Source organism: Condylura cristata, unplaced genomic scaffold (assembly GCF_000260355.1).
Source record: "Condylura cristata isolate star-nosed mole 26May11 unplaced genomic scaffold, ConCri1.0 scaffold00035, whole genome shotgun sequence".
Taxonomy (NCBI): Eukaryota; Metazoa; Chordata; class Mammalia; order Eulipotyphla; family Talpidae; genus Condylura; species Condylura cristata.
The window spans coordinates 14,038,689-14,052,940 of NW_004567136.1; the positions used below are offsets into that span (position 1 = coordinate 14,038,689).

General features: G+C 64.3%; 1 protein-coding gene across 1 annotated transcript in view; it reads right to left on the reverse strand.

Annotated features, from left to right (window-relative positions):
- Nucleotides 1–14,252, reverse strand: part of NTRK3 (neurotrophic tyrosine kinase, receptor, type 3) — a 121,986-nt gene that overhangs the window by 31,410 nt on the left and 76,324 nt on the right. The window contains exons 6-8 of the mRNA XM_012732672.1: nucleotides 9,005–9,135; nucleotides 2,861–3,033; nucleotides 154–397 (exon numbers count right to left, since the gene is read on the reverse strand). Coding sequence (XP_012588126.1) covers nucleotides 154–397; nucleotides 2,861–3,033; nucleotides 9,005–9,135 — 548 coding nt within the window. The remainder of the gene's footprint in view (nucleotides 1–153; nucleotides 398–2,860; nucleotides 3,034–9,004; nucleotides 9,136–14,252) is intronic.

Here is a 14,252-nt window from a genome sequence, read left to right on the forward strand (position 1 = left end):
GGAGCAACCAGCGACTGACTAGACAGGTGTGCGGGTGGCCGGCGGTGCGGGGGCCATGGCAGCACGCGTGTGCTCCGAGGCGACAGGGTCATGGCAGCGACAGACACGTGAGTGGGCGGGGCAGCTCGCCGCGGCCGCGCCAGCCGCCCTTACCCGGTAGTAGTCGGTGCTGTAGACGTCCCTGGACATGCCGAAGTCCCCGATCTTCACCAGCAGGTTGGCCCCCACCAGGCAGTTCCTGGTGGCCAGGTCCCGGTGCACGAAGTGCTGGGAGGCCAGGTACACCATGCCCGAGGCGATCTGGCTGGCGATGTGCAGCATCTGCGACAGCCCCAGCTCGCCCTTGGCCTGGCGCGGCTGCCCGTCCACGAGGATCATGGCGTCCGGCCCGTGGGCCCTGGCGGGGAGGACAGGGGCGAGACAGCTCAGGGGCGGGGAGGCCGCGCGCCAGGACCCAGCTCCCCTGTCCCCACCCGGCCTTCCTCCAGGCAGACCCTGCCAATGTGGGTGCGGGGAGCCACGGAGGCAGCGCGGGTGACGCGCGGTGCACATGCGCCCAGAGGTGGGGCGCAGCCTTCTCTTCGTGAAATGTTACCGCTCTCCAGGGGGCCGGGCCCACATGTCTGGTGGAATAATCCACGAACGGCCACTCAGCAAGGCTCTCATTTGTGCTAAGAATTGCTCTGGGCGTCTGAAATGTATCAACTCACTGAGGCCTCCGCACCCCGATTTTCGGATGCGGAAACCGAGGCACATAACTGCCTAAGTCCCAGAGGTCCCAGAGTGGCCACCGGAGATTTAGGAGGAAGCGGAAAGCAGGTGCCCAGCTGGAGAGAGCTTTGAACTTGAAGAGCAGGAAGTGGGCGGGGTCAACGGGACCAGAGGCCCCACCCCCGGCTTCTGATTGGCAGGTGGGGCGGGGCTGGTTCCCCGCCATTCTGTGGGCTCCTGGAGGGATCCTAGCACCCGCTGGGGTGGCGCTGCTAAGCCCCAGCACACCGCCGAGGGTGGGGTGGCTTCTGGGGTGGCAGGGCCAGAGGGAAAGACCCTATGACCCTAAAGCAGCATCCTGGGGAACCCCGGCCCCCCTCCACCCCAACACTGCGTCAGCATCTCGGGAACACCCTCTTCTGCAGGAGGCAGACAGCCGCACTGGACCACACCCAGGCGGCCTTGGCGGCGCCGGCCTGTTTCACTGCTTCTCGAATTTCCTCCGAAAGGCTCCGTTAAACATGGACACGCCCATGTTGTTGCCGCCTGTGGGCGCTGCCCACCTCGCTGGAAGGAGAGTGGCTGCTCCAGCGGGCGGCAAGGGCGAGCCGCGGGCCATCCTTCCGCGGGGTGGTCGCCGCAGCCCCGCCCCGACCTGCAGTTGAGGCCGGGGCCGGGGTGGCCCGCCCTGGCGCCCTGCTCTTCTGGGCCTGGCCCGGCACAGGCAGACACCTGTTTGGTCCTGCTGGTGCCGCTGAGGTCCAGCTGGGCCAGGGGGGTGGGGGGAGCGTGTCCCTGTGAGCCCAGGGGAGCGGAGACCAGGGAGAGGGACGCCCCGGTCTCTGAGGGGTGTTCTCGGAATTAGAGATGTGACGGCCCCCTGCTGCTGGTGAAATACATGGCGGGTAGCAGTTCCATCACCCCCACCGAGCACCTAGCGACGCAGGACTCGCCTGGGTGCGGATACTGGCACGTCGCGCTCAGAACGGCTGGGAGGCCGTCGGCGACGCTCTTGTTTTGGGAGAGAAAACTGAAGTCTAAGACCTCGCTCCGGGGCATCGCTACGACACCATGAAGGAGCTGAGTCCCGCGTGTCCTGCGACACGGCATCGTCCACAGCGAGGCAGGACGGGCTGTGGACCGAGTCCGGGGCTCGGACATGCTGGCGGCTCGAGTGAAGGCTCTGGGGCCATTCTCCAAGCCCAGCTCACAGGCAGATTCAAAGATGCTTCTGGCCCTTGTCTCCCACCACCCTTCCTGCCCTGTCCCCAGCCCCTCGCTGAATGCCCCACCCTTGGGGGCACCTCGCCAGTTTCTGGGGTGGAGGTTGGGCTCTCTCACAGCTACATGTAAATTCTGAGAATCTCAGTTTCAGCTGTAGAATTCGGTGGGATTCAGAGGTGGGTGTTGGAGAGACGGCACCCCAAGTGTGCAGGGCCCAGAAGGCAACATGCTCCCCAGAAGGCCTCAGCCCGGAGCACGGCCGCCCCCCACACATCGGGAAGGCTGGTCCTGCAGTGTCCTGCCATTTCCATCGAGATCCTCTCACACTGCAGGTACTCAGGCTCCAGACTTAGGGGGCTCGTTGCAGTCACACCCCACTGTGCTAGAGCAGGGTTATCCACCAGAACTCTCCCTGGGCGGGTATGTTGAACCTTCACTGCCTCGGGGTGGCCCCCGGCCACTCGTGGGGACTGAAGCTCTGCCGTCAAGGACTGAGCTTTATACTTTTGATCCACGTCCATTAAAATTCAAGTGGCCGCACGGGGTGCTGTGACCCGGGGGAAATCTGCCCTCGCTTTTATCCAGCTCTGCCTCTGATGAATCTGTAGCCCCGAGACATCTATGCGTCGGCAGACATCTCTGGCGAGGCCTGGGGGAGCACCCAGCTAGCTGCCGCCTCTGAGTGGGCTGGGCCTGAGCCTTGGCGGGGGACGCCATGGGTCAGCAGGCCCCGGGGTGCCCCCGCGGCCCCCCAGGCCCACTCGGAGCCCAGGCTGCGCCAGCGTCGGCGGCAGGGGCCTGTGCCCAGCCGCCGAGGGCGCGATGGGCTGGAGCAAAGGCCTTGTCCCTGCTGCTCTGGCTCCGGTGAGAGCCTCGGGGGGGCCGGGCAGGGAGAGGGGCGGGCGCCGTGGCAGCCCGCGCTTACCTGAGGAACTTGTTCAGGTCCCCGTGCTTCATGTACTCGAACACCATGATGAGGGGGTCCCCGTCGCCACACACCCCGTAGAACTTGACGATGTGCTCATGCTGCAGGTTGGTGAGCAGCTCGGCCTCCCTCTGGAAATCCTTCCGCGCCGCCAGGGTGGGGTCCTTCAGGGCCTGGGGCAACGCAGGGCACTGGCTGTTGGCAGCGCCGGGCAGGCAGGGCGCCCGCTCCCCTCCCGCCAAGACGGCTCCGGGGTGAAGACTGCTGCTTCCCGGGGCACAGGCTTTCGTCGGGGCTCAAGGCCCCAGAGCGCAGCCTCCCCCAGGCCGCCACGACCGGAGGACGGCAGTCCCTGGAGGTGCCCCAAGCAGGGCCGGCGGCGCGGGGTGCCCCTCCGGAGCCAAGCCCTGGCAAAGGCGTGGGCAAGGGCGGCAGCGAGGGGCACAGGGCAGCCCGGCGGCCTGGCCCTGAGTGCCTGGGCAGGACTCAGACACCGCCAGTGATTTACTGATGTTCACAGAGAAGAAGACGGGGAAGGAACGGAGCCCACTAGGGCGGGCGGGGAGGACACAGAGATGCATGTGAGTGCTGGATTTACGAGGGGGCGAGCGGACCAGACGGGGCCAGCCAGCGTAAGTCACTCCCAGACACCGCCGGTGCCCGTGGCCGCCTGGGCAGGGCCGCCCCCAGCTCTCGCGCCGGGCGCCCACATGGCGGGCAGACTCCGGCCTAGAGCGGCAGGCCCTGGGGACTGAGCAAGGGGGGAGTCACACGCTGCCCCTATGGTCTCTTTCTGGACCCCCAACGTTTGAGAGCCTGCACGTCTGGTCTCCGCGCCCCCACCGTGGAGAGAAGGGTCCCCGGGCTCCTCAGGGGGTGGGAGGCGAGGACGCAGCTTTCTCCACAGCTCCCCACTCCACAGGGCCGTCGCCCTGCACTTGCCCAGCCGAGGGCCTCTGCTGCGCTACTCTTCTTCTGGGGGATCGGCTGAGGGGCGCTCGATTCGGACCAGCGACACATGGAGCCCGAGGGGCTGCGCGGCAGGGACACACACAGACACCCACGTTCCTGGGCTCAGACCCCCTGGGCGATTGACTGCGCACGCTCAGCCCACCGAGACGAACATGCGAGACGGCCTTCCTCGTCTCTCCGGTCCGCGGCCGCTTCTCCTAGCTGATTCCCAAACTATTTCATCAGGGAGGAAGGTGGGCCGGTACCCCAACCACGGTGCCCTTCTCTCTTCTGTCTCCCTAGCTCCCAACTGGCTCCTTGCCCCCACGGTTTTCAGGGTAAAATCCTTAACTCCGTCCTGGGCCCGAATTCCAGGCTGCCCGTCGCCCCTCCCTCCCCTGGTCCCCAGCCTGCTCACTGCTTCAGTCCCCAGGCCGTCCCGTCCCGTGTCCCCTCCGGGACGCTGTCGGCCACGGGCCCTTTGCATGTGCTGTCCTTTGGGGCAGAGAAATGCTCGACTGAGTCTTACCCACGCGACAGACTAGCCGGCGCCCCTGGGCGACGCGACGCTGACCGGCCTTTACCCCATCACTCGCTGCCGCCTGGCTTCTCAGAGATGTTCTGTCCCACAGAGCAGATAGGAAAGCTGCGGCCTAGCCAGCTGCCAGCGCCCCCAGTTCATTCGTGACCTGGAGGCCCGTCAGCATCAGCGCTAACGGGATGAAGGTCAGGGAAACCAGAGCGGAGAGCGGGCCGCTTTACGGGACCTGGGAGAACACTCTAGAAGGAACTGCGGAAGGGCTGTGGCTCACAAGTGCTAACTCTTACTTTAAAAACTTGGGAAATCAGGGCCCTCCCTGGGGGCCCAGCGGGTTAAAGCACAGCACTGAGAGGCTAAGGCCACTTCCGCATGAGTTCGATCCCCGCCTACCCTGGAGGTGACCACATGGCGCGGCAGACCTCTCCTGACCCGCCCGCTGCTCCCCTCAGCAGTGGACTTCGTCGATTCACCTGTTCTGCTCCCCACTCTGTCTCTGGTGAAGCCTCTCACCACGCCTGTACCCCTGTTCTGTATGCACAATAAATAGATACATCTTAAAAAAGAAAAAACTTGGGAAATCAGCAAAAATCTGAGATTCTGCACTCAGATTGTTTCACTAGTTTCTGCTCAATCTGAAGCAGCTGAAACTAGAATCATGAACTCCCCATATACCAAAAAAAAAAAAGCCAAAAAACAAAAACACACTCCAAATCAATCAAAAGGGGCAGTTCAGACATCCTGGAAGAAATACCGTGTTCAACCCAAAGCTTAAAATTATCAATAGCCATAACACAAATACCCTGCAGATAAAATGAATTTCATTATAGGCCAAGAGGTTAAAAGATAAATGCACAGGAGTGAAGAAATGATGATCAAGAACACACGAGAAGGTGTATCATCCAAAAAGGGAGAGATAACATGAAGGTAATAAATGAAGGGTTAACTCGATGTTTTGGACGTCAAATATAGGGTCACCGAAGTTGGGGGAACCCTCCATCAGCAGGACAAGCTCAGGACAAAGCCTCGTGAGAACCCACGCCTCACAAGAGGGTCCCCACAGGGCAGCAAGGAGCGGGGGACACAGGAAAAGCAGCGGGAGCCCCCCACCCCGCACGTGTCAGGGAAGGGCGGCCCGGGCCCCACACGGCTCCGCACTGAGGGGTGCAGCCCCTCGCCTGCTCGCGCCTGCCTCTCGGGCCCGGCCGCCAGGGGGGTGCTGTCAGGCCTCGCTGCAGCATGAACACGCTCACACGGCTTCTGCGGGGCCTGGCACCGGCGGGCACCCTGCTGAGTGTCCCCTGCAGGGCTGAGCTGTCCAGCGGCTTCTGGTCCCTCCCTAGCCGTTTCCATCTTCGCCTCTTCACCCCCATCCTCTTCGCTGTCATCACCGCCTCGCCTTCCACTTTCCCTCTGGGCTCTAACTCTATGCCTGAGCCAGGAGCTGCAAGGGGCGAGGGCCTCCTTTTCCCTCAATCCCCAGGACCGCACACAGGCCCAGGCACACAGTCAGTGCTCAACAAATACTATGGGATGAATGGCTACATCAAGCATATTTTAAGAATGTAATAAATGCATGAAAGAAAGTTCTCGCACAGCAGCACACTGCTTTGCCACAAAGCAAACACCGGTGCATCCACAATGCCAGCAAAAATTAAAATATTGCCAACTCCCAACAGTGCCCCCGCCCAGTTCTGTGACACCCCGTGTGCTCTCTCTTACCCCAAAGGAAACCAGACTGATGAAAGTGCACCTCTGCTTTTTAAAAACAGCCCTTAGTACCTAAATATGAATTCCTAAATATGACAAACCTAAATGGTTTTTTGAACTTTGACTAAGTAGAAACACATATATTACTATATATGTGCTTACATATATATATATATATATGTCTACATCAACACCTTACTGTTGAGATTCTTGTACATTGTTGCATTTATTTTCTTCATTGAAAAGTTCGCCATTGTGTGAATATATCATGTTTATTTGTCCATGATGCTACGGACGAGTATTGGGATTGCTTCCAATGGACATCTGACTTTGTGAATAAACTTAGGCGTGCCGTATTGCAGATAGATAGCCACATTCATGCATACACACATAGATTATAGATGGGTGGGCAGATGGGTGGATGATAAATAGGTGATAGGTTACTGACAGACAGACAGACGGACGGACGGACGGAAGACAGACAGGCGGATAGTAGATAAATGGGTGGGGGATGGACGTGCAGGTAGGTAAACTCCTTCGGGTACAGACCTGACGCCGCCGGCCGAGCCTTACAACAATGTAGTGCAACACCAAAGTGCTCACAGCAGCCATCCCCCTCATGTTTCCTCGGATGCAGGACGCTGCAAGTTGCCCTGCTTCCTCGCCAGCACTTGGTGCTGTCTTTGCTGCGAAGCCAGTGTGCTGTGTGAGGTGGCGTCTCATGTGTATGTCTGATGACTGAGTAGATTGGACACCTGATCATCTCTCTGCAGAGAGACTTGTTAGAGTTCCTTTGAGTAAATGTATTATCTGTTAAATGGCTGTTTAAATGTGGCGCTGCCTAATTGGAAATACCACGAATGTCATGGTTTTGACTTACGCTTACACACGCACGCACACACAAACACCTCGCCCTGCCCTTGTTCCCTTCACGGGCTCCTCCTGTCTCCCGACAGACTACAAGTGTCTTCAAAACCAAGGCTATCGTTTCTGCTTTTTGTTTCCTCCGTAACAACTGATGGTCAAAAGACCCTCGTCAATTAATTCCAAGTCACAATGTTGGGAAGTCCTAACCGAGGGCTGTATTGAATGGGTTCTCTGTCGCCCACAGAAAACACGTTTCGCGCTGTCCAGTCTGGCTGGGGCCCTCGCCACCAGGCAGCGCATCCCCCAGGGCCCACCCCAGCCCCAAGAGTGCTGGAAGACCCCAGAGGATCAGTGCCATCCTATAAATAAAGTTCCAGGGCAGGGCCAAGGCTGAGTTTAGACAGTTAGAAACCTTCCCATGACCCTGGTCCGGCCGCTCAGCGCTACCTTCACATCTCCACCCATCGGCGACTGCGGACACACACGAGTTAGTTGATTTGCAGCGGTCACAATCGGGGACCTTTTATGGGGCAATGATTGAGTTCCTTATTTATTTTCAAGAGTGGAGGTCAGCAGTCAATGGCTATTTTTATAAAAAACTGGAAAGTAGTGACCCTCATTAGTTTGTGAACTGCTTCTGCTGTTTCCCACTACCCAGGGAGAGCCCAGGATTTCTCATGGAGGATCAATGGCCCCGAAGCCGAAATAGTTACGCTCTGGCCCTTCGGTGAGTGTGGTCATCCCTCCTCTAGGTGGTCAGGGCAAGAGGTCACGCATCTGTGGGTAGCCACAGTCAGTCACATGGACACCAGGATGATGATGACAGAAAGCAGACAGCAAGGACGCCACACTGAGCACTTACTAGGTGCCAATCAGCATACTCGGGATGTCACGTGATATACCACGCATCCCCAAGATTCTAGGGGGGCTACTACAATGCCTATTACACATGGAGACACTGAGCCCAGAGAGGCTCAGCGTCTTGCCCAGGGTCACACAGCTAACCAGTGGAGGGCACAGGACATCCACCCAGGCTTGACTCTCCACGCTGCCCAGGGCCCGCACAGCCCTGCTGGGATGCCTCTGGGAACCCCGGCCTCCATGGCCCCCCAGCTGCAACTACGCAGGCAGGGCCCACCCCAATGCTGTCCAGGAGCCGCTTGGTAAGAGCCCTCCGTGGGAAGGGAGGGGATTTTCTGGGTCCGAGGGAGAGTTCTCTGGGGGAGCAGGGTCTCCCGCCCTAGCCTGAACATGGCAGAGAATTCCTGCTCGCAGGAGGCACCAACACGGGCCATCAGAGCACATGGGCAGGTGAGCACATGCCCTGCCCAGCATCCTCAGTAAGGTGCAACGACGGGCGAGTCACCCCTGAGACACCATGGTGCCCCCTCCGGCCAGAGCTCGCTAGACAGGAAGGGCCCTTGGGAGGTGTCCTGGCTTGTTTTGACTTGCTCTGGCCAGTCATGTCGCAGATTTGCTCACTGCTCTTCTACCTTCACGCCAGAGGCGGCAGGAGGCGACCCCCGGCGCCCCCGGGCAGACCAGCCCACGCAAACCTGCACAAGTGGCCTGGCCACACCTGGCTGTGGTTACTGCCGGCTGCTCCCTGGGCATACTCCCCGGGGGGCAGAACCTGGATGGGTGGGGGGAGGGAGCCCTACGAACGCCCCCCAAGTGCCCACTGCTCTCCTTTGCTCAGCCCCCCCTTCCCTTCGCAGGGATCTGCAGCCCGAGAGCCACCACCCTTTGCCCAACTCCGCTGCTGGAAAACGGTCCAATGACGCCCCGCAAGGGCCCACCGGACCCCGAGTCACTGAGGAGCGGGCAGGCCTTCTGGGCCTCCAGATAAGCCGGGCCTTTCACGAGCTGAACCTGCTCCTCTGGCTACCCCCAGGCACCTTTAGGTGCCGCCCCTGAAGCCAAAGGAGAAGCTGTGGCCTGGAGGTCCTGTGTTCAACCTCGGAACCAGCGCCCAGTGGCAGCGGACAAAGCCCGTGGGCACCACGTCCCCATGAAGCAGCCCGTCCGTCCCGCTGGCCAGCCCCGGTGGCCCCCGAGCTCCTGGGCCTGGGAGTTACCTTCACAGCCACGAGCATCTTGTCCTTGGTGGGGCTGAGGTGGTAGCACTCGGCCAGGAAGACCTTCCCGAAGGCGCCCTCGCCCAGCTCTCGCTTCAGCACGATGTCCCTCCTCTTAATGTGCTGCACATCTGCGGGCAGACAGGACAGCGGGTCACCCGGCTGGCCGCCGGCTGCCGGCCCCCAGCGGAGAAGCAGGCCGCCGGGCCGAGGTGACAGAGGGCAGCAGAGCGCCAGGACAGGGCGGTCTGCAGCAGGAGGAAGGGGACCCCGGACGGACGCCTCCACCAGAGCCCGTCCCGGGAGCGCCCCCCGGCCGGCCGGCTCCCCAGCGACCGCAGCTTCCAAGGAAGGGGAGGACCCGGACCACAGGCGTCCTGGGGTCCGCGGGAGATGAGACTCCAGCACGCCCCGCCCTGCTGCCTCCAGGTGGGGAGAGGCCGGTGAGGGAAGCGGGTGTGCCTCAGCCCCTGCCGGGCTCGGCGGGCGCTCGCAAGCACCGCAGACGCCCGCGGTGGTGCCGGGGAGGACGGGGCGGCCGGCTGAAGGAAGCCAGGCACGCGCCCTCGTCTGCCGATGGCCCAGCCGGGGGCCGTCCACGGCAGAGGCTGCCTGTCCTCGTCCCCCAAGGCCCAGCCCGCAGACCGGCCACCTCGGGCCCTCCTGCTGCTGCCCGCCTGTCCTTCTCCACTCACCCGGGGCCCGGGAGTGGGGGGGCCCCGCCCCAGGCCTGGGCGAGGGTGGGAGAAGACGCTGCTCGGGCCTGGGAAACGCATCGGTATCGGCCCGCCTGTGCTTTTCTTAGCTCCCACAGGCCACTCAGCTGCCCCTGGCGAGGCCGTCTGACCCGCACGCCGGAGAGTGATGGATTTCCCTGCAAGGAGAGGGCATCCATCTCCTTTACTGCCTGCCCGGCCGGCCCTGGGTCACCAGGCTCAGACACCGGGCGCGGGCGGGGCAGCCTGCAGGCCCGGCGTGGGAAGCGCCCGGCCCGGGGAGGCAGGGCCCCGGCAGGCGGAGGGGGCGGGGAAGGAGGACTCCCGCCGCCTGGCCAGCTCTGTCCGGCCCGTTCGGGAGTGAGCCCCAGCAGGGGCCCACCGGGCAGCCAGCTAGAGGGCTGTGTCCAGGGGCGAGCTCACCGGACACAGGCAGAGGGCACGGCAGTGACTGCCTGGGAGCTCCCCAGCCGGGCCCAGATGACCAGCCCAGGGTGTGGGACCGGCTTCAGGGTCAGAAGCCGTGGGGTCAGGCCTGGCCAGCGCGGAGCCCTCATTCACAGGGCTGAGAAGCGCCCAGTGCCCAGCCGCCTCACCCTAGAAGCAAACGGCTCTGGGGCTGGCACTGACCCATCGGACAGGCGACGTGGCCGGGACACGGGTGACGCCTGTCGCCTTTCCTCCCTGTGCCTGGGGCGCGGGCAGCTCAGCGCTGCCGACGGGGATGGACACTGCCGCGGAGGTGAGGACCCTGCGCCGCCCGCTGTCCGGGTACCCTCGCCCAGCCCTGGACTGGCGCCATCACCATCCGCTGGGCCTGGGCTCACCCAGCCTTGCTGGGCAAGAGAGATGCCGGGGAGCCTCTGGCCGACAGTCAGCGTCCTTCCTTCCGTGAGCTTCTCATTTGAACCGAGCTCAGTTTACTGCAGACAGTGACCGGGACGGCTGGGGGAGGAGGGTGGTTTTCTGCTGGAGTAAATGGAACATGGTCGCCGGGAGCCAGCACCTGTCTGGGCCACCGGATCCCCACCCCCCCGTCCTTCAGAGTCCAAAACAGCATGCCGGGGAGGCCGGTCAGCAAGGAATGAGGGTACCAGGGCAGAGGCGGCCACGCCCTCAGGGCGGCTATCGATGGCCGAGGAACCCTGACTGTGCCTGCCAGGCAGCAGAGCCGCCCCCGAAGCCAGGCCCCTCAGTGAGACCCCAGGTGCTGGCAGGCATCACTGGCCGGGGTCGGGCTCTCGATCGCCCAGGGAGGCCGTCCGTGTGGGAGCCCCGCTGGCCCTCCCGGCTGGCCACCCCCAGCCACCCTGCCTTCGCTGCCTCCCGGCCACTGCAAGGCCACCCCCAACCGGGTCCCGTCCTCCTGCCGAGGACCCAGGGGTCCTTCCCCATCAAGGGGTCCCCGCGCCGCCTTGTCTGAGCTTATCTGTACCCCCAAGCCCTTTGCGCTGATGAGGAGGGAGATGGTGTTGGAGGGGTCAGGTCACCCAACAATGGCCTTCAGCCAAGGGCAGAGCAGGTCCGAGGCGGCCCGGCCCCTCCCGCCTGGCTGTGAGGCCACACTGCGGGGCGCCCACACAGAAGCCCCCCGGGCCAGCCCAGAGCTTGTCCCTGCTGAGACCTCGCCCCGCCCTGCGGCAGGGGGCCCCTCTGGGCTGGCTGTCGCCTGCCGCCCTTCACGCGGCTCTCCGGGCCTCGCCAGCCCTCCCCCCAGAGACACTGCTCTGCGCACTGGCCGCCGTGGACGGTGGACCCAGTCCGGTCATGGGGACCCAGAGTCGCTTCTGGGGAGCCCACTCCCCTCCCCTTCACGGCCCCAGAGCCTCGGGGCGCCAGAGGGCAGAACCGAGACCCCAGGCCCCCCAGAAGAAGACAGGGGCTGCGGCCTCCGGGCTCTGGCACCGTGGGTGAGTGCTCGGGGTGACAGTGGCCAGGAAGGAGAGGGTGGCTCTTGCAGGAGGGAAGAGGGGTGGGCCGGCGGGGGGTCTCTGAGGAGCGTGTGTTTTCCTTGCACTGGCCAGACCCTAGGGTCTGCCAGGCTGCCAGAGTGCTCAGAAGAGAACATTAACTCGATACCACACATTTAATTACACAGGAAATGGAATGTCTTTCAATGGAAAAGAAGAACGACCCCGGAGCCCCAGCGGAGGGGTCCTGAAGTGTCAGGAGGGCTAGAGCCAGGGCCGAGCCCCGACGGGAGGGGCCCGCCGCGGGCAGGTCGGCGTTCCTGCCGCGGCCAGAGGCCGCCCGCCCTCCCCGGCCCTGTCGGGCAGCCCCAGGCGCTGGTGGAGCCCCTGGCCAGGGCAGGGCTGACGTCCTGCGTGACGGGGCCCCACGCAGCAGACCCTCCCGGGGTGTCTGACGGGAGTACACAAGCGCCGAGCCTGCCCGAAGCCCTGCCGAGAACGCGACTGCGAGGGAGAAGGGGGGGCAGCCGCAGGCAGGGTCCCGAGGGCCCCAAGGAGCAGGCCGATTTCGCCCTGTGGCGCCAGCCTCAGCAGGAGCGGCGTCCTGAGACCCCCGCCCAGCGCGGCCTCAGGCCCCGGGACTTCCAAACCGGGAACCACGGAGGTCTGCGCTGGCGAGGCTCAGCCAAGCCCGGGCCCCCACGGGGCACGCGTGCGCCCCGGGCTGGAGGCAGCGGCCCAGCACATGGGGACACCGTGTTCCCACCAAGTGGAATAAATAAACCCGACACCCTGCTGCGTCTGGACGCGGGAAGAGCGGACCAGCCGAGGACTGTCTGTTCTGGGGCGGCTTCCAGCGCACGTCTCCTGACAGCGTGAAGTTCAGAGAGTCGGGCTAAAGTTCGGGGGGCCCTGCCCCGGGCTGCCCGGGAGCCGGAGGCCCGTGAGCGCAGAGTCCGCGGCTCCTCACGGGGCCGCCGGGGGCCGGGCTGCCCTTCCGACCGCTCCCTGCCTCAGCTGCCCGGTCCTCCGGGGCGCCCGCCCCTCGGCCCTCCTCAGCACCGCGGGCCCGAGCCAAGGGCACAGAGCCAGAGCAGTCCCCCGGGAAGCATCTGGAGCCGGGGAGCTGGGTGCTGAGAGATGACGCTCAGGCTGGGCCGCGGCCGTCACTCCGACCACCCCCCGCCACCCCACTCTGCCCGCCGGGCGTGGCCTCTCGGTGGTGGCGGGACCAGCGCCCACTCAAAATGCCCGGCCGGGCGCACCTGCTTAGTTGCCAGCGGCCCAGGGAAGCGCCATCAGGAGGGGCCGGGCCCGGCCCCCGCCGCCCGGCCCCACCTTACGTGATCTTCCCGGGACGGCTGGAGCCTGGGTCTGACTTGTCCGTGGAGGGCATGTGAAGCCCGCCTGTGCCGTGCAGCGACGGCCTCTCTACCTAGACAGGAGCCGGCGCGGGCTGGACCTGCAGGCACGTGGGCGCTGTGTTGCCAGCCAGGCCTCCGGGGTAGCCTTGGCTCTTGGTCTTTCATCTTAGTTCTTCGCCTTCAGGCCTCGTTTCTGCTATCTGAGACCTCGGTTACCTGGCCCATGCCGCAGGCTGCATCTCCACGGATCCCCGACAGGAATGCGCAGGGCGGCCCGCGACGTGGGCACCGCCCGCTCCCTGCCCCAAGGCTCCGCCAGCGGACTGCCCCGATGCTGCTGCCCCGGGCCCCTCTGACCCCGCCCCGGCGCCCTTCCACCAACCTCACCAAGCCCCGTCTCCGCTCCTGACACGAAAGCAGAAGGCACGGGCCCCGCCCACGTCGCCCTCCTCAGCACGCAAACTCAACGCGGACAAACCGTGAGCCGCTCCGGGCGCCTGGCCTCTGTGTGGGTACCGCCCAGCCCTTCGCTCTCCGGCGTCCACCGGTCTCCAGCACACCCGCACGGCAGGGGCTGCTGTCCAGGGCCTGAGGACCGCTGGTGTGTCCTTCCTGGCCGCGGACGCCACACAGAGACGGTTTCAGCTACGGCCAGAGAGCCCTCGGGAGGCCCACGTCCCCGCTGGGAGCCCAGGCCTCTCTCACCGGGGTCACTCCCGAGCGGAGCCGAGGGCAGCGGTCAGGAAGGCGAGCTGCGGCTGCCCGGAGGGGAGGCTGTCCCGCGTAGGGGCGCTGGACGACTGTCCCGCAGGACCCCTGAACTTTGGGCTTCCCTTTTCTCCACGCCAGAAGCTGGGGGCCTTCTTGGTCAAGCCGCGGCGGGAGGTCCCCGGGGAGGGACCCCGAGCGTCACCCCGCTGCTCCTGCAGGAGGCGTGGCCAAGCCTCACCCGCGCAGCAATCATCCTCGCTCGCCCCAGGGCCGGCGCCCTCTCTGCTCCGCTGCTCGGCTCACACCTGCTTCCCCCGGCACAGCCCATCACTCACGATGCCTCCCTGCCAGCCTCCCCGCTGCCGGTGCCAGCGCGCGGGGCCAGGCCTCCCTCCACCTGGCCTGGGCGCGCACGGTCAGACGGTCGAAGCCCCTGAGCCCGCGCCACGCGCCGCCGAGGCTGGAGAGCTCAGGGCTGGCCGGAGCCTTCGGAGGGACGTTCCCTTTCCAACCCCCACTCCCAAAGCGAAGCACCGGGCCAGCCACC